At 41.2% G+C, this 20,720-nt stretch overlaps 1 protein-coding gene across 1 annotated transcript in view; it reads left to right on the top strand.

Annotated features, from left to right (window-relative positions):
- The window catches only part of slc45a4a (solute carrier family 45 member 4a), a 48,999-nt gene that overhangs the window by 17,024 nt on the left and 11,255 nt on the right, over positions 1 to 20,720 (top strand). The window contains exon 3 of the mRNA XM_085791498.1: positions 1,222 to 2,576. Within this exon, the coding sequence (XP_085647624.1) occupies positions 2,267 to 2,576 (310 nt within the window). The 5' untranslated portion in view covers positions 1,222 to 2,266. The remainder of the gene's footprint in view (positions 1 to 1,221; positions 2,577 to 20,720) is intronic.

Raw genomic sequence — 20,720 nt, 5'->3', positions numbered from 1 at the left:
CCTCCATCCGTCCTTTCCTACCTCCCTCTTTTTCCCCATTTCTCTCCCTCCCCCCTTCGTCTCTCATTTTGTTTTCTTTCTCAACCTCTCCCTAAGAGGCTTGATGAGGGTCTTAGCACTGTTATAGTGTGTTTGAGTGTGTGTGTGTGTGTGTGTCATTCACGTGGCAAGCATTAGTTTGTGCTGGGTGTGACAAAATGTGCCGTCTCCATGGGTTCTAATCCAGTGGCCCGCTGCACACACAAAAAAAACACACACACACACTTCGGAATTTAACTCTGTGGGAAATGGTATTGAACATCCATGCAGTGTGTTTTCCTCTCTCTACAAGGCGTGTTATTAGCCAAAGGCCTTGACTGCCTGTACTCCTCTTTCTCTATCTCTTCTGTGTGTTTTTTCTCACTCCGCATATCTCACAGTTCTTCTCACCACACACACACACAGCCCTCTGTTTGTTTGAAACAGTATCTCAATTGGAAAACGTCTCGGCTCATAAAACACATTGCGTGCTTTCATCCTTCACATTCTACACAGACTTCTCTTCCCTTACCCCTATGGTGCCTCGCCATGCAGATAGTTTTGGGTTGATGTGTCCCAGGTTTTGAGATTTCTGCCTCCAGCACAAAACAATAAAGGTGACTGGAATTTTATTTGTGGTGTTCACAGCCTTGAATTTCAAAAACACATCTCTTTTTTTTTTCTTAAAAAAAAACAAAAAACATATCTATTGGAGTTTTCATTGGAACTCTTCATCCAGTATTTAAAACTGATCATAGCGTAACTATGAAGATTGATGAAGTAAAACTGAACGAATAGACCACCAGTTGTCAATTGTCCTTTTCCCCCAGCACTTATATCAGCTTTTTCAGACGACAGCAGTTTGCGTTCCCAGGATCATTACATCATGCACTTTAACCTCCTCTTCTTCTTTCTTGTTTTTCGTGCTTCAGCTGATGTGAAACAATGTTATGTAATTATCTGCACACACCTTGCATACAAAGACACACCTGATGTACCAGATGCACACCTGACCTGACACACTTGCATGACAGGAAAAATATAGCTTAGCTCTGTTCACATTGCTCCCATTCTCTGTTAAATACTTATTTGAAAGGTTAATTGCTGCTCACTTATGTGTTTTTCTGTCTCTCTTTTTTGTCTCCCTCCTGTTGACCTTTCCTACCCCACCAATGGGACACCTGCCTGCGTTGGTTTCTTCAGATTGATCAGCCAATCGATGGGGATTTTCAGAGGAGCTCCGCCCACCGTCGCCGCCTGCCTTCCTCCTCCCCCTCCCCCCTCCCCCAGCACCCACGCCATCATCCAGCCCTCCATCCAGCCCTCTATACACAAAATGACTCTGGAACTCACCGAATGGTCTTCTATATGGATTTTTACAGCTTCTAATAGACAGTAAAGAGAAAGAGGGAGAAACCTCAATGACAAAAAAGCCATAAACACTCTCACACACACACACACACACACACACACATGCAAACACACCACTTGCACACATAAACAGACATGTAAACACTGACATATCAACATACCAAATAAAGCTGACAGAGTACTCGAGACCGGATATCACACACCTGACCAACACAAGACACAAAGAAGCAAACGCACTAACTCACTCTTGGAATGTACCGCACAATCTTCCTCTGAAAATTCAACTGCTTCCTTTTACTTTTGGGATTTTCTAGAAGCATTTTGAAAGCTGATTTTGTTATTATTTCTTCAACTCACCTTGGGGGGAAAACAAGGCGGCAAGAAGAGGATTACAACCAAGCTGAATTTGAAGCTGCAGTGTTTTTTTGGACAAGTTCGAACAACTTGTTCAGTGGACAAATGATTGCTGACTGACTTTGTTTTTTTCTTTTTTTGACTTTAGCAGATCTGGAAATTTATGCTAGATCTATAGATTATAGATCAGTTTTTCTTTGTTTATTTAGTGTCCACAGCCACAGAGCCTTTTTGTTTTTATTATAGTAGTATTAGCACTCCATTCAACACTTCTTGAACACCTCACACAGGTAACTTTTCCTCTAAAGCTGTAACAGCTGTCTCCAGTAGGTTGCAAAGATTGTAATGAAGTTACTTCTAGGAAGTCACTACTAGTTTTTAAAGTAACTACAAGTAATTTGATACAAGTAGTTTGTGAAAGCAGGGAAGTAGTATTGTTTTTTGTTCTTTGGTAGCTACAGGTTATTGTTCTCAGATTTGTCAGTGTGTTAGCAGGGGTGCGCTTGTTTTTCTTGTTGCGTGCATGCCCTCCAACATGCCTCCCCAGAACACGGAGGCTGACGCTATGCAGGTCGGATCTCTGGTGGGCGGGGCTAACGACAAAAACTCAAGCTCGGACGAGGATAAAGGAGGAGGAGCAGCAGCAGGCGAAACGGATGGATCACGAAAAGGAGGAGGCGGAGGAGGTCGAGGTGGAGAGGAGTCAGCGAGTGAGGGGTCGGTAGAAGGCATTACTGTGAAGAGATGGGTGATGCACGGGGCGGTGATGTTTGGCCGGGAGTTCTGCTACGCCATGGAGACGGCGCTGGTGACGCCCGTGCTGCTGCAGATAGGTAAGTGAAGAGTCCACAAACGCAAACCCCTGAAAACCTCTGGCACATCATTACATTACACTCAGACAAAGACCTTTTACAACATATGATATGAGTTGAACAGCATCATTTTGGCTCACTCCATAAAAAAGTAATACTCCATCATAGACACCTGTCCCATTGCTTTTTTCCTGCTGAAATCACCTCCAGGGAGAAATATTTTCATCTGCCCTCAATTTTTTTTTTAGTGCTGCACATGAATATTTGCAAAGACACATTTATGCACTCATGTCAGATCTGTTTTATTCAGCAATTTTAGTTGTGTTGGCCGAAAGGAGCAACAACAAATCATTAGGTTTTTAAATTGTGTATTACATAGAACATGGCATCCACATAAACAGGAGCAGGAAGTAATATTGAGGAGTAAATGAAGTAGTTTGTGAGAGGGAACAAGGAGTCCTGTTTGTCCTGATGTTGTTCTGGCATTTAAGGAGACACCTTGGCAGCTAAAATGTCTCGGCAAGTTTCCCTCCTCCTGTTCACCTTGCTCAGATGGACATCTACAGGATATGCCAGGAGATTAGCTTGACTGAACTGTGACTCACAGCGTGTGCACACAACACACGCACACACACACAAACCTCCTCTAGCACTAAGTGTACTGTCATTTGCACCCAGCGTTGTCTTTGACAGCCTTTGAGACGACGCCAAGTGCCTTTTTTTCCCTGAGTAAAGTGGAGCCCATGGGGAATACACAGAGAGTGTGAAGAGTGAAAAGGAGGAGAAGAAGAGGGGAACATGATAGAGAAGGAAGAGGTATAGAAGTCTGAAGCTGCCATAATCTTATTTACAATTTAAAGTCCTCCTCCCTTCTTTCTTTCTCCTCTAAATCTCTCCCTCCACCTCGGTGACGCAGTGTGATCTCCTAGCTTACATAACCAGGGCGACATGAGTGGCAGGTCGCTCTGTGGCCACTGTGACTCCTGGCTGACTCATGATGAACCACCGCGGGGAACCAGGGTTTGAGAGGCTCGCTTCCTATTTGCTGTTATTTCAAAAGGACGATGCAGAGACCTGCCAAGTGCTGGAGCTGTAAAAGCTTCCAGCCTCATTCAGAACCAAACCATCTAAAATGTTACAGCAAGTAGAAATAGCCACAATAATCCTTTAAAAAAAAAAAAATGGTGCAGTTTATGAAAACGATCTCTCTTTGTACCATAATTACAGTGAGCTTTTTTCTCTTGTGCTATCAGACCAGGGAGGTAGCTGTGTGCCCCTTTCTTCTAATTTTAGCCCTGATTTAGCTGCCCTGACCTATTTAGGTTTTTACATCACGATATGTCTGAGCCCCTCTTAGTAGGTTTTGGAGCTGCTGCTACGTACAATGACCACAGATTAGTCAGCTGTAATAAACAAAACCAATGCAGACAGTGAATGGTGGCTTTGGTTTCATCACCAATGTGGAGAGTTAATTCTGTGTTAGTCCTTTTTTCCCTGTGTGTGTGTGTGTGTGTGTGTGTGTGTGTGGCTAATCGACTGCCTTTCATGTTGACCTTTAATCCTGATCAGAGGTAGGGAGGATTGCTTTCCATCCAAATGAATTAATAAGTAGACTGCACTCCACATTAACCAGATCTCAGACATGTTGGGCCTGTCGAGCTGAACGACTGGACAAGATTTAGTAGATGTGTACGGATCAGATCACAATCATTGTTGCAGCGGCAGCCATTGTTCAGATTATTCATTGAACACCAGAGAGCAGAACCATGTTTAAAGCACAGATGAACTAATTTTTTTATGGTAGAAAACACTCACATACCTCTATCTTCATGTTGAGTTGACAAAACTCAGTTATCTATTATCCTCAGTTATCTATTAGCTCTAGCTTGGTCTCAACCAGCCTCTGGGGTATTTCCTCCAGGACAGGTTTTGTTGTACTAGAGAAAATGATCAGATTAAGCATTAGATCAGATTAAGCATTAAATCAGATTAAGCATTAGCAATTTATAGTACTTTCAAAGGTCAAAGTAAACCCTGAGATTGTGGACTGCAAAATCAAAACTGCAAGAGGCTAAAAGTTCCTTTCACTTAAATGTTTTTAGTAAGATTTGTGGAATGGAAATGTCAAAGGTTGAAATTAACTACATCCTGGTCAGCACCATGAAGAGAGCGTGTTACAGCACAGTAAGACGGTGTGTTGCCAATTTGTCCCAGTTGCAGTACAGCAACAAAGAAATCCCATGTGGCCAAAAAAAACAAACATTTCCCCATAAAACACCATTGTAAAAGTGTTGACAGGGCCATTGTAACACAGTTGAAAAACTGTTGACAGAACAAACAAGGTGGAAGAAATGAGGAAATAAACTATGATGGGGGAAAAAAACGGCTCATGTACATGGTGAGCAACAATTGAAGTTACATGTACCTTGATCACAACCAATACTTCCCCTAAGGTACATTGTGTGCAGATTCATTCATGTTTTTAGCCCGCTAACAGACACAGGGAGCTGAAAACAACCCCTCCACCACCTCCTCCAACTCTTTGCCCTGCTCCATGCAGGCTGTAGACCCACTGTAGCTACTGGAATTAGCTGGATAGCTGGTAAGCTGGCTGGCTCACCCTGAGTGAAACCATTGTGTGTGCAACCTCACAATACTGGGGTCAGAGAAAGAGAGAGTGTATGTGCCTCTCTCTCTCTCTGTGTGTGTGTGTGTGTGTGTGTGTGTGTGTGTGTGTGCGTACTCAGCAGACACAGTGTGGTCAAGGAGCCTGTATTTACACAACCCAGAGAAAGGATAAGAAACTTCTACCTTACAAGGTCTTCTGTGGAGAGCATGCAGAGCTCTTTTCTGCTTTGTCTCTGAGCTGCTGGCACCAGTCACTCATACAAGGATACAGGCTTTTTCCTCTAGCTGATAATGGTCAAACCTTCAGCATTAAGAAGTGGACTTAGTCTGTGACAGTCTTGGTTAGATGTGTTCGGTAATGAGATAAAATCATGAAATTTGCCCCACAGTTTTACGGTCACTCCATTTATCATCTCATCCTGATTTTGACTCCTATTTCCCCTCTTCTTAACAAATGTCATCGAACAAGACAAGACAACATTTTTTGGGTGTGTGAGTTGCTCTTTTCGCCTGGGGGCTTGACCTCTGTGTCACTGGCCAAGATTCAGACTTGTCCAGCAAATCAAATAGGTGTGGTGTAGTTCTCACTGATGACCATTTTCCCTAATAGGAGCAGTCGTATTGTCAGCGAGATTGAAGGAATGCTTTAGTGATGCAAGATTGAATGTTAAGAATTAACTTGGCAACTTTTACTGGTAAAACAAATAAGGTTCTTCTAGTTAGGCATCCATTTAGTATAGAAAGTTAGGCATTTAAGCTTCATAGATATTGGCTTAGCAAGAACTAAAGTTATTGTTTTTACATGTCCTTTTTTAAAACTGATTTTTAAAATCTGCAGAGAATTAATTAACAGCTTCTCCAAAGAGAGGCTCCCTACAGACCTACACAAGGGTATTATGGTAACCATAGTTCACACAGGCTTGCAGAGGAGGCAATGTTTACCTCTCTTGACATCTCAACAGTATCATGCAAACCTTGGTGTCGAGCGGGCTTATTGGTTGATTCTCAATAGAATGTAAATAAATTAAATAAATAAAAGAAACCACCACATACCACCATGCATGTCACCAATGTGCTGCCTGAGCAGGTGTAATTCTGGCGTTAAGAGATGCTGGTAGTTGGATTTGTGACCAGGAAGATGAGCGCAAAAACCAAAAAAACAAAAAACAAAATTGTGTTTTCATGTGGAAGCAATTGTTCATGATATGATGATGTTTAAGATAATACGTTTTCAGTGCATTAAAGTTGCCACACAAGCAGTTCGGGGGCATTTTTGTAAAGATTTTACTTTCAGTCCGGTGGCTTTGTTTTGTTTTGTCTGTCCTCTACTGGTTGCATTTATTGAAAGTCGCCCTCAGTAAGAGCATCAACTAATGACATAATGCAGCTAACAGTTAGATCAGCGTGAGAGAGAGAGATCTAGTCAGTGATAGGAATGGGATTAAGAGAGATGAGTGTATAGAGCTGAAGAGAGAGAGAGAGAGAGAGAAAGAGGGAGGGAGGGAGACGAGAGCCTTTGAAAGGAACGAATGGAAAAAGGAGGAGGAGAGGAGGTGATGAGTGCAGATGGCGTGTGGTGTCGTTCTTTTTGGTTTGGGACATGGTACATTACGTAACAAGCTTTCTCAGAACTGAGCTTTAAGTGCCACAGGAAAAAGCTGTTAAAAGTATCATGATAGTGATTGAGGGATAAATCGGAGGGGAAAAGGCCATCAAGTGAAACCTCACATCTTCATTGACCACTGTTGGCGCATCGGCTCCATACAGCAGGAAGAGCTCGGTCGCCTCTAAAAGGACATTCACTGGTCTCAGATTAAGGATGGTACCAAATATGGAGAAATACAGATATGAGGCAGAACTTCAGAGTCGGATGACTGAACACAGTAAATTTCTGCTTATACAGAAGCAAAAATTAGGATCTGAACACCAAGCCATTATCCTCAATCTTGTAGCTTGGATGCTCTGAGAGTTAGATTTCATCTTGTTACCGGTGTAGAAGCACTTGAAGTTAACTTTTGTTTTGCACACAGGTTGAACTACTGATAGGGGACTTGTACTTGTTTAAAGAAAAGCCTTCCTTGGTTCAATGATAAAATGACTGGATATAATGGCGATGTTTGCAGATCTGGTGAAGAGTCAAAGATGTTGTTTTGAATATGAATTAATTTATTTGGCGAAGGTTTCACTTCTAAGCACATTAGTCTGGCTGGGTATTTGGAGCAGCATAATCTGAAGGTGACACAAAGGTTGCTTTTTCACCATTAGTCTTGCTTATTCTTAATCTTTTTATTGGCTTGCTTGAGTAACTACAGTATGTGCATGCAGAAGCGACAGCAGCAGTGCCACCAGTGTGGTACCCAAAACAGTCCAGGGCTGGCAGCTCCCCGACATTGTTATCCTTCTTTGGAGGCCTTCTTGGCTTTACTAAAGGAGATTACTACAAATCCAACAGGAAATGTCCCTCTATTCATTTAGGTTCTGTGGGTGAAAGCCACGGCTCACTGTATTAGTGTCTTTACTTCATTTGATTTGCTTGGCTGGACGTCCCACTGCTCTGAAGTGCCACATGGTTTTAATATTTGCATGCCACAATTGAGCATGTTGATTTAAAACAAACAAACAAACAATCACCAGTCAAAACAAACACTATTATGAGTTGTGTGGCCAATACACGAGCGATGTCGGTGCCCTGCAGGACTGTAAATTATCAAAGCGTGCCTCCATTTTTAAGCAGTGTTTGTAGATCGTTGTTGTTGTTGTTGTTGTTGTTGTTGTTGTTGTTGTTGTTGCATGTAGCTTACAGCTTGTAGCATGCCCAAATAGAGTTTGAGGTTTACAAGCCAAACACATCTTGGCTCTTTCAGACCATAACTAGCAATTTCAAATTCAGTCCAAAACAAAAGTATTTTATGTGCAACCATCATGCTTTTGCTACATTTCCTTAGCATGTTCTCATAGGTTTTTTTTTGTGATGTTATCATGTCATAAAGAGTCCCATCTAGCATGCTAATCACTGTGCAGCTAACCAGCTTGATCTTGCATTGTTTATGCTAGCACGCCAGGTGACCTAATCCACTGAGTGATCCCATCATGTTAGCTGGTCTAATCTAGCAGATGACCTTGCAGACGGTGTTATATAAATGACTGGCTTGATGTCACATGGTGACTAATCAGCATAATCTGACCCAGTCATTCATGGTACAGACCAAATAGAGGACAGAGCAGGTGGGTAGGGATGCTTTTGAAATTGAAGAAATGGGAATTTATGGTGGGAGAAATGAGACATGGGAAGAAGTAAAAAACAAAAAAAACAGCCTGTGTGGAGAAAAAAGGAAAACAGGCGAGAAATGGTAGCCAGTGACAGTGTGAATTGAATTCCTGCCAGTCAGCGACACCTTTAACCACAATCTTTAATCTCGAGTTATCTTTTTACACTTCTGCCTGTGTCACCGCAGAGCGAGAGATAGGCTATAGAGAGAGAGAGAGAGAGAGAAAGGGAGAGGGACGGGCAGAGTGAAAGACAAACACAACAGTCTAGTCGGTTATTTAAAGCCTCTCTATTTATAGCACTTATATAATCACTGCAGTAACTTTATTCATTTATTAATGTTATCACTGTACACACACATACACAAAAGGGTTTTAGAGAGGGTTGTTTGCTAACATCACCGGCATTATGGGTGTAATACTGCTGCACTGAGAGACAAGACAAACAGCAACACTAGCATGCAACGACTGATGCCAGTGCTGCCCAAACTGTGGTCTGTGGACCGGGACTGGTACAGGTAACACCACAGCTCTGTTATGACATTTATGTCTTTGTGTATGTTTGTGTTTGTGATGTTCATGTACACGCAGAGTCAGCCAATACTCAAGTCTTTGAGACAAAGCCAGTATGTGCACATTTTTCCACGCAACAGGCGATAAGCCAGGTATGTGGGAGCTATTAGTGTAAGATATGTGAAGAATGCAGAACTGATTGTGTGACTGTATGTACTTGTTTGTCAGCACATCGCCCTCCCCTCTCCCGGGAGGTGAAGTCATCAAAAACAAACCCCCACCCGAGCTCTCAGGTGATGGTGAGAGACAAAAGAAACATCAGGGGAAGCAATTTCTTTGAGCGATGGCTAAAACTAATTTTTTTTTTTTTTTACCATAACATCCCAGTACTTTACTGTCTTTATAAACCCACAGTTACAAAAACACAAAGTAGATGAGTTCAGATTGTTTAAAAATAAATTCTATATAATGAGATGACAGTGAGTATTATTATACAGACAGAAATGGAAGTACATTTCATCTCTGAATTTCAGAATTTGTCATGTATAATATACATTAAATGGACTGTTCACTGACTTTATGTTTTACCTGATCTGCAGTTACAACGCATATTAAACCACTAATAATTGTCACTTGTAGCCAAACACAAAATACTCCTTTAAATAATTAAGAAACGAATCTGGCTATAATCAATGTGAACCATTTGCTCACTGCAGCTGTTTCTCCCATCGTTAAAATGGTAAAAAATGAATAAGGACATACTCTAAATGGCTTTAGACCATTTAATGTTTGGTTAGAACACATGGTTTGATGTTTCATGTGTGTGATATTCAACTAAACATTAAATAATTTGTAAAAAAGCGATTCATTAGTCATACATACCCGTGTGCCTGCGAGTGTGCAGGTGCACGTAGCTCACAGATGTTTTGTTAATACAGTCCATGCGGCCTCCAGTTGGCCCAACATGGTAATAAACACAACGGCCACACTGCATTAACACTTCACCTCCTGCTCGTCCAGAACATCACAGCCACAAACCTCTGAGCTCTGCACTCATCTCAACACGAGGCTAATGGGACATGGGAGCGCTGCTGCTGCTGAATCACAGTGAAGCACTCAGATATAAACCATAACCACGCTGTGAGCCCGGGACTGCCCACTCACAGCGAATACATTTCCATCCAAGATAAAAAGCTTTATATGAATTATAGATTCTCTAATGATTATTTTAAATGGAGTGCACAAATATGAATCTTTTCTGCTCAGGTGGATTTTTTTTCTGTTTGTGTTGTTAGCCCACACAACATTTATTTATTCATATATTGTTATCTAAAATACAATGAGTTGGACTGTATAGTACACTACAGTCAAGGCCAGTCAGTCAAAGAAAATCTTTGAAACCCAACAACAACAACACACGCACACATGCACGCTTAAACACACACCAGGCCTAATAGCAGCCAGCCAGCACACCAGTAATGGCTGGCCTCAGGGTTATTATATGTGTGTGTGTTTGGGGTGTATTTAAAGGGGGGGAGAATAAAAACATCTGCTCTGCCTCACTCACACTTCTGACTTTGACAGTGTATAAATGAGAGAATGGATGGATGAATGCTGACAGATTAATCTGTTATGGTTATATATCCAGTTGAAAAGGCGAAGGTTCGAGTGATTCAACTATACAGAAGTCATCATGTTGTGATGCTTCACTCACCATCCAGCATTATTAAGAATTCATCATAGTTTCCATTTGCATGTTTGATCTGAAATGAAAATAAATTGCAGAACTTTTTAACGTTTTTAAACATTAAAAACTGCAGGCAAGTCAAGCATGAGCTGAATATGATGACTGGTGCGTCATCGACCAAATTCCTAATGAGTTGTAGCATTTTGAATTGACACCTGAATGCACCCTGACCTACTGTACTTGTACTTATATAAGATTACTGATTGATCACTACTGATTGGCTTTATTGATCATTTCTATGGTAGTGAAAGAGCAGTCACTGATGCCGGTGTGAGCTTCCTGTGTGATAGGTCAGTCACAGACAGAGGCCCGCCTTCCCGCTGTCAGTTATGGCTATTAGTGTAAATGGGTGATGTTAAATTAATTAAATATAATGTACAGACACAATTAATAGATTCATATAAGCATTTGCCAGATTCCATGCATCACATTCCCTTCTCCCTGTCCTCTCTCTCTCTCTCTCTCTCTTGCTCTCTCCCCAGTAGGAGGTCAGTTTACTGCAGTGGTGTTACGTAACTCTGCTGACTAGACGCAGCTGCGTGAATGTGTATGTGCATGCATGTATGTGAATGCGCATGAGTGTATGCGCATACATGCAGGCTTCATGTATTTTTAATGCACCTCTAATGCAGGGAGGGGCGGCTGGTAGGGTGTTTTTTCTATTCACACACCTCATGGATCAGTGCATGAGGCTGTTTTGTGTTAAATGAGCTGTATGGGTGACCAACTGGTTTTCCAAAACCAGTTTTCACTCAATGTAAAACAGGATTGTGTGTGTGTGAATGCTGACTTTGAAGTACATGTACATGTGTTAAGTCAAGCTTATCCTCTGTGTCCTCTGAAAAAAGACATTAAGAGTCTGTGAACCTTTGGGTCGGGCTTCATTCATATTAATTACAATAGTTTTCTATAATTTATTTGAAGCTCCATTCGTTCGTTTTTTTTTTCTTTTACGTTTCTCTTGAGGTGTTTTGCCTCCATCGTTCTGCTTTGATGGGATTAGCAGCTCGTCGTCGTCATCAGCTGTTCTACACTCACCCATACATCACTCAACATTTCACTCAACATTTCACTCAACCAGGCACTTTGTTAATGATGACCTTGGCTTGTGTACATTTTGTCTGCATTTGCCAGAGTGTGTCTGGGTCCTGGAGACTGTGTGTGTGTCTGTGTGTGTGTGTGTGTGTGTGTGAGAGATTGATGTTCGCACCATCTCTCGCTGCTGGGAATTATTATGACTCACTCCTTTCTCTCCCACTGTCTGTCTCTGTCCTTTTCTTCTCTCACTTCATTATCCATGTGAGCATAAACTCTGGCTGCCGTTAGCAAGAAGCACAATCTGCTGCTGCTGCTGCTGCTGCTGGATCTTTTCTTTATTTGCTGTTATCTCAACAGTGTTTAGGTCAGTAGGTTTCACCAATATCTGCAGGATGTTCTGTGTTGAAGAGAAAGCTGTTTACGGTGTCTATAAAGTGCTTGTACTTGTAACAAACTGGAACTAATGTCTTTTTGTTTTACAACTTTTAATCCATTAATTAAGATTAATTTTATAGCGACAACCAGACAAATCACACAAATGGATTTACCGCAAGAATTAATGAACAACCCTCCTGATGATTGATTAAATAAATAATTCAAAATAGTTGCACATTGATTTTCAGTTTTTCCAGTAATTGATTAGTTTTATTGTTGTAATTGATTAGTTAGTCATTTTTTTAAATATATAAACTAAATAAAAACTACTTGTTTTAATCTGTTTGTCGAAAATGAGAATGAACGGACACCACAGGACAAAAGGTTTACTCTTAAATTTAAAAATTACTGTACATGTTGAAACTTATTTTACACTGGAATATACAGTATATAAAAAAACACATATCCAGCTTTATTTAAACATCTTGTAAGATCATTTGCGTTCAACAGTGTCTCCAGTCAGTGCGGTTTCTGCAGCTTTTACTGGTGTCATGTGGGACACAGAGTTCTCTGTTGGACCAAGTGTGTTGCTGTTACTTATTTATTTTTCTACCATTATACCATCTGCAGTTATTATCATTATCAGTCCTTCTTTCCCTTACTACTTATTTGACTTGATCCAACCTTCCTCACTTCAGTAAAGCCCCCATCTGAACTACTCATCCTTGTGTAGTTAGTTTGTAGCTTTTACTTCTGGTTTGTGATGAACAGTTTGTTCCTTCCTGAGTGAAAAATTACTAGAAACTGTTAAAATGTGATAACTACATAAACAGACGCAGCTTTGCGTATCCTCGTTTTGTCCCTTTACATTAAACCAAAAATGCAAAAGTGATCTGTGTATCTGCAGATACACAGAGAAATACTGCAGTCCCCCATGCTGGCATAAAACCCACAGCGAGATGCTTATCAATAATAAAATATTGATGTTAATATTTAAAATCTGCTCCCGAAGACCATCTGTCACAAACCACATTTTCTTTCCTCTCTTTCTTCCTCGCTGAATAATACACCTGACTCAGTCCGCATGTTTTGTTTATTCAAAAACACCTGCTTCCTCCTTTCCTTTCCTCGTGCTCTCTGTCTCTCGCTCTCTCGCTTTCACCCTCCTTCCTTCCTGCCCACTTTCTCCCTTTGTGACCTCTGCCCCACTCTCACTTTTCGCACCATTTCTCTGGCTCTTTTCGGGGACGCTTGTCATTTTTCTTGTACTTTTCTCACGCCAGCGCAGGATATGAAAGGATTGTTTTGTGTTTACAGGGAAAATGGGAACGGGGAGGGATGGGAACAGAGGGAGAGAGGGAGGAGAGGTGAAGGGAGAGAAGGTGAGGTGAGGATGAAGCTGATTCTTCGCTGGTCAGTTTATGAAAGCTGGTAGGAGATACTGTAGATGCTCAATGAGAATGGAGGAGGAGAGGGCGGAGAGAGGGAGGGATGGAAAGATGAAGAGGTGAGAAGTGAAAGGGTAATGAGAGGTGAAGTAGAAGATTCAGAGAGGGGGAGGGGAACAGAAAAAAAGAGATACATTATGATGCAGCTTTTTAAAAACAGTTCACAAACATATAGTTTCATTCATTTCTTGAACCTGCAGGACGCATCACTCAGAGAGGAGTAAACAGCCTGAGTAGGAAACGCTTTTCAGTGGTGAATAAATACAGCGTCAGGATGGTGTGAGACTGACTTAAAATAAAGAGCCATGTTCATGGTCATAAATAGACATGTCATCTAGTGCAGTGCTGTGACTCATTAATGATACTTTAATAGCTTTTAGACAACAATGGAGTTCTGTGGCACAGTGGGGTCAGACAAATCCGTCTTTGGACACACAACCACACACACACACACACACACACACACACACACACACACACACGCACACACACACACACACACTGACAATACTTGTCGGTGAGATCAGTTGGTTATTGATTTGAGTTTTTAATGGGATACTTTTGAAAGGATGTTTGTAAGTGTAGAGCCGGTCTCAATAAAACCTTCAAAAACATGAAAAATTGAAAAAATTTTGTGTTTCATGTCGTCAGTCAGAGTGTCTCAACCTAAAGAAACGAAAGATCACATCTCGGCAGTCAAACAGGTTCTGACTTCATCTCAATGTCAACATCAGCTACAGTATATATATACTTAGATAACAGACAACTCTGTAGCTGATATCAGATACCAGCTACATAAACAGTGTGGACTCCAGGTCACTAATGTGTTTTTTTTGTTTTAATGATTTAAACTCAATTTCAGTTTGATGTAATGATAAAAAAATACAATATAGCGTTATATATTGTCAAGTCATTTAAGTATGATTTCAGAGTTTTTTTGTTGTTCTCCACAAACCCCATGTAGATGTGGAAAACAATGCCAAATCAGACGTACATCAAAATCAAAGTCCGTAGGTGAATGGAAAATCAATTAATGTTGGAGTTCAGAGGGGAAACCATAATTGTACTTTTTAATCCACGGTTAAATTCAACGTCATGTGATTCTCCTCCAACTGGAGATTTCCAACAATCAGACAAACAACTGGAGCCAGAAAGTTTTACTGACGGTGCAGAGGCGACGTGGAGAGGCACACGGTCTACGTAGAGGTCGTGATGAATGGGCACTCTGTACTCCCAACAGTCACACATTGAGCTCCATTTTTAGTATACTGTATGTGTGTGTGTGTGTTTATCTGTGTGTGTGTGTGTGTGTAAGGAGGAAATGTACGTAGTAAAAATGAGCGTTTTGATGATAGATTGAGCCGACTGTAAATTTTTCTTTCCCACGATCAATCAGCAGCGCTCTGTGCCGTGTGACAGCTTCAATATGAACCTTCTCTGTGGACTCTCCCTCTGTCCTCCACATTTCCTCCTCCATCCCTCACCTTATCCTCCCTCCTTCTCTCCCTCCCTCACTCTCTCTGTCCTCCCCTTTTTCAATTTCTTTGATCTTAATTCTTTCTCACACTACTTTGCTCTCTCTCTTTTCCTCCGGCTGCACTCTTTTCTTTTTCTCTCTTTTCTAAAATACTTCCTGCGTCTCAATTCTCTCAGTATTGTTCCCTGTGTATGTGTGTCTGCACATACAGTACAGCAACGAGGAGTGTGTGGAAACTCAGCTCTGTGTGTGTGTGTGTGTGTGTGTGTGTGTGTGTGTGTGTGTGTGAGGGAACTGTTTACTAGAAACTGTTTTCCTGTTTTGATGTTGACAAACCTACAGACGGACAGATTCCTATCTGCAGCTTTGTCTCCTGCTTTATAGCTCTGACGCTATTTTAACAGGTATTGTGTATGTGTGTTTGTGTGCACTCTTTCTACTCAGTGTCTACAAATACATAGGCACATGTGTGTTTATGTATCTGTAGGTGTGTGTGTGTGTGTGTGTGTGTGTGTGAGGGGCAGAAAAAAATAAAATAAATGTGAGACAGATGGATAGAAACAAAGCTTTCCTCCGTCTGAACAAACCCCGCAACAGGAAGCTCTGTATGAATGACACAGACATATTAGGAGCCAGGAAGCCAAGGTGATGGAGTCTCCGTGGTGACAGGGTTCCCAAGACCTGGTCACCACCACGACAAAGGGTCAAGGCCCCGTTTATGGCCGTCTCATGAGAAGCACAGAGGTCAACAGGAACACGGCCTGTAAAGTTTGACACAACAGAGAGGGTGTAGTGTTTAATGTATGGAGAGATGGATATAAAGATAACAGTAGCCTAAGAGTTTGTAATAATAATAATAAAAATGATAAATGAGTCCATTCATGAGCCGCTTCCTTTTGTTGTACAGTGATCACAGTGGGGATGATTAATTGATCAGTTAGAAAATGAATCAACAACTTTTGTTTGTAATTGGTAAAATGTATTAGTAATTTTCTTTTAAAGCTAAATAAAACAAAACTGGCAGATCCCAGGTTCCCAGCTGTCACTATTCCTACGTATTTCCTACTATACTTTGTTGTATGTGATTGCATTTGTTTCTTACAAGTTTTTCATGTCTTATACAACAATCACTTGACCAATCAGCAGATTAACAGGCATTCATAATTAATAGTAGCTGAATAATAGAAATAGACTGATGTAAACGAGGTCCTGTCTTTGACGTTTTCTATTGACTTTAACAGCAGTTCGTCCCTGCTTCTGTCTCTTGCCAGATGTATGGAGGCATTTCGTCATCAACCTCACATCATACAGTATTTTCCTATAATTGAGCAGACAGGCGATTTGAATGCAGGCAGTATTCAGTATTCAATGCGTCAAATTCAAGTGTCACAGTGATCAAAGCTAACGAGGCCTTCTCTGGCCTTGCATCAGGCTGTGGTTGTGACGAACCTGTTTGTGGATGTTAGTGACTGAGGGGTGCTGATCATCATTAGTTTATCCCTGAAGCCACCTGTGGTTCCAGACAGAGACGTGGAAGTAATTTCCCAAAATGTGGATTTAGACAAGCTTCTAACTTCAGTAAAAATGTAACTCAGTTGCCGCGGCCTGCAGCAACATCATTGTAAGAGGCATAAAAATCCATTTGTTTTGTGTGAAGGTCTTAACTCTGCAATCAGAAAAAACACTAATGAGCCCCAAACTCACTATTAGTCTCAGTCTTCATGCCTCTGAAGGGATCTGCCCCCTAGGAGTTGATCAGACTGTGACATGTTGGAGAATAAGCCACAGAGCCGGGGCGTCCTCGTGGTCCAGTGAGTGATTACTGTTGCTGTTATGTTCATTGTGGTTTGAATAGGTGTGTTTGATACACGTTTTCAGTGGCTCGTGTTGTCTCCACATGAAAATGCTTTTTAAAATTTTTTTTTTAAAATCTTGGCTCATTTTAATGATGCGGATCATTAAAAACCACGTTGTTGACTCTCGAGGCTCAGACTGTAAGCGGCCTGCAGATCACGACTCCTACCACAGAGGAACATGTGATACATCGACGGCAGTGAAACTGAAAATTAACTTGATTGCAACAACTAGGTTTCTTTCACATGATGACAGCGTTTTGTTGTTGTTGTTTTTGGCAAACGCACAACCTCCAAACTTCTGGAAAATCTCACACGCTCACAGCAGCTTCCTCAACAACAACAACAAAAAAAAACCAAGGACACACAGTTTTGTTGAGTCACGCAGGATTTTCATGAATTTCCCAACCAAATGAGCTTCTGTCTCTGTCTGCTGCGCTGTTTGCCAAGAACCAGTCAAATTCTGCTACTGGATCGCGTTGGTCCGGTCAGCAGCAGCAGCAGCAGCAGCAGGTCAACTCTCCAGACAGACTGGGACACACCTCACACTACTCAGTGTCTTCACTGATTTAAAGTGCTGCTAATGGCTCTGTGCAGGAGGTGGGGACATTTCAGATAAGCTCTTTATTATTAGATATCATGGCACTCAGTTATTGATGTTGGTGTCATTAAAGGGGTCTGTTTGAGGAATATGAAACTGCATTTTGAATTTATCACAGTCTGATGTCCTTTCTATTAAATTAGTCTCCATCAGCTCAGCAGCTTTCTTCCCCCCTCCATCTCTTTTGTTCACTGCCAGCGTCATCTTCCCCAAATTAATCTACAGCTTTTCCACGTCTCTGCTGTGTCTCATCCTTTCAGATTGCTGTAGATCTAATAAACACTAAGAGGGGATTCTGGCCTTTCACAGACGCCTCTGTGTGCAGCCTCAGTGAGGTTAGCCTGCGTTTTGAAGAGTCCTCAGACAACCAAAGAGAGAGAAACACACCTTCACCAAAGGTTTAATAAAAAACAGGTGTTTTCTACAGATAAAGTAAACATGAATCTCTCAGAGCTCCACTGCAATCTGGAGACACAGCGTCTGCTCCTAGGAAGCGCTTTAGATCTTTTGCCGCTTCGACCTGTGTATCACTGGTGGCCTCTGCCCAGACTGGCTCTTATCTCTGTCTGGTAGGAAATATACTTTTATGTTTGTTTTGTCAAATAAAATACAGATATATCACCTATTTATTTGACTGTAAAACTGGTGAATATATGAATTAATGCTGCAGCCCCTCCAAATTTTGACATTTGAAGGGTGTCTGGTTTGACAATCCAATGACGTTGTGGTTTCTTGAAGTTTGTAAAACTTGAAGATGCTTCCCGAAACTTTAAGCTACTGATCATTACTGGAGCCAACTTGGCCTGGCACACCTTCAAACTCCAAGCAGAGCCATTAAAAAGAGTGGAGGAGGAGACACCATGAGTTGACATTTTCAGAGACTGTCTCTCCCCCCATCTCTGTCTTCTTGTCTCTTCAGTGAAACGACTGTGTGGCAGCCAAATGGTGATTAATGTAGTTTCACTGAGCGAGTTTAAGTCACAGTTTGACAGAGATACGATGATAAGGTTCTAATTTGATTATTTATTTGTAATTCAGCTGACTTCACTTACATGAAAGACTTGACGTTGCCTCTTCCTCCTCCTCCCAGCTCCCAACTCAGTCTGTACATAATAGACGTGTTTTTTTGTTATTTTGGCATTGACAATGGATGGGTGTGTGTGTACTCTGTGATTACTGATTTCATTGTGTGATGATTGAGTTCATTCATGTGTAGATTAGACGCCTGTGAGCAGCAAGTACTAGAAATGCTTCATTATGAGTAATAATTGAATCATGAGTTCAACGGGTCATGAGTTCAAGCCGAAAAAACACCTAGAGTGTTGTATTTTATAATCACAGTTTTAAAATATTCAGTAGACCATGTTAATGACAATGCCCCTTGTGGTGACTTACAAATAATAGTAGTTTAGTTAAGCATTTAATAAGGTCACTAATTAGTTCTGCCAACAAGTTTTGTATGGCAAGTTGTCAGAGTTCATAAATATTTGACCTCCAGGAGAATCTACTGCATGACGAGCCGTTTGAGAGATAATTCATACTTTCTTTTACATAATACTCAGACACATACGCTAGTGTATGAGAGAGTGTAGTGGTGTGTGCGTGAGTGTATAGTAGTGTATATGTGAGAATATGATATTACATAAGAAAAGCAGGACAGGACAACAACAACAACACAACCTTGGTTTCAGACGCTAGAATGACTCAGACTGAATGATTCACCTTTTACCCAGCCAACGACTTGCTTTGTGAAAGGACGAGGAACAGGTGTACGGTGACAAAACTGGCTGACGACACTTTGAGACTTTGCGGTCAGTTTCCGCAAACCTGTGGCCTGATTTTTGAGCAGCTCTTGTTGATGTGTGTTTCACACTGTCTTGATTTGAGACATTTGAGGGTCTAAGGGCAGAGGATGTTGTTATGATTCCATGTAAAGCCCTTTGAGACAAACTGTTTGTAAAAACGGGCTATACAAATAAAATTGCCTTGCCTTGCCTTGCCTTGCCATTTGTTTGCATGTTTTTATTGTATTTCATATAAAACTTTGCAGTCAGAGTGGTCAGAGCTCGCTTCTCTCAGCTATCATGTTTGATAATCTTAATATGAAGTCTCTTTAACTCTTGAGGCCTTACTTTTTTTTAACCAAATAATGTCTTAATAAAATAGCACAGTTCACTTAAGTTGTAATCTCAGGTCTCCATTTACTTTATGATAAGTTAATGTATTGAAATGGTGAGTCCCTTTGTCCGGACAGCTACTTTTATTAGGTTTTATGAGGAGTTAATAAAGATCTGCTTTTGTTAGTGATCGTGTGTGTGTGTGATGGGTTTACAAGGTGTTGTCTGATATCATTCAAGGGTATTGAAAGCATGTGTGCTGTACAGTGTGCAGTACGTGTTCCCATTATGTCGCTGCATCCTGTGCACGCGTGTTTAGTTATTACTTATTTCCATTGGCCGATGCTAATCTGAGACCCTGTCGTGCAGCGTGTGTTTGTAATCCCCCACCTGGTTTTAGGAAGTGGAAAGATCAGCCACAAATATAATTAGATGCAGCTTTAGTGACAGAGACGCATTGAAAGGATCTTCCTTTTAAACTGTTTTAAATTTAATCTACACATGAAAGACTTGGCATCAGAAGAAAGGTCTGGTCTTTCTATTAGCCAGTGTCACTTATTGAGATGTTTTATGAGCTGCTGCTTTTACATTCTTGAGTTTAATGAAATTCATGTATTTGCCAGAACCTAAAATGACAGGACAATGACAGAAACACTTAGATGTTTTGTACTTTTCAGCAGAAACATCACAAAGATATGTGTTTCATTTATTCACTCATAATCACAACATTCCCGGAAGATAAATTCTCTTTGTGGTGTTTCTCTTGTGTGTGTGAGTGTGTTTGTTGTTAACAAAAGCCTGGGAAACTTGATCGCTGCGTCTCGACTCTCCTGCTTAGTTTCTCTGCATTAACCGGCACGCAGGAGTTGATGCTGCCGTCCTTTGTGAGATAATCCAGGGGTGAACACTCACACAGAGACGCTCAATAGACCCGAGATAAATCCTCCTGTCGGGTACAGCTGCGGTGGCCTTTTCCTCCTTTTTGCTTTTGTGCTGGTCCAAACAGAAGGTGTTGAAAAAGTGTGCTGCAGGTCATCTCTTAGGTAACTGAGGTGAAAACACCAACACAACGGCTTCACCTGAGACTGCTGGAGCATGCAT

The sequence above is a fragment of the Trachurus japonicus genome, chromosome 11, assembly GCF_045865225.1.
Source record: "Trachurus japonicus isolate A0001 chromosome 11, Traja_1.0".
Classification (NCBI taxonomy): Eukaryota; Metazoa; Chordata; class Actinopteri; order Carangiformes; family Carangidae; genus Trachurus; species Trachurus japonicus.
Note: the sequence above shows the minus strand (reverse complement) of the source record. Positions and strands in the feature narration are given on the sequence as shown.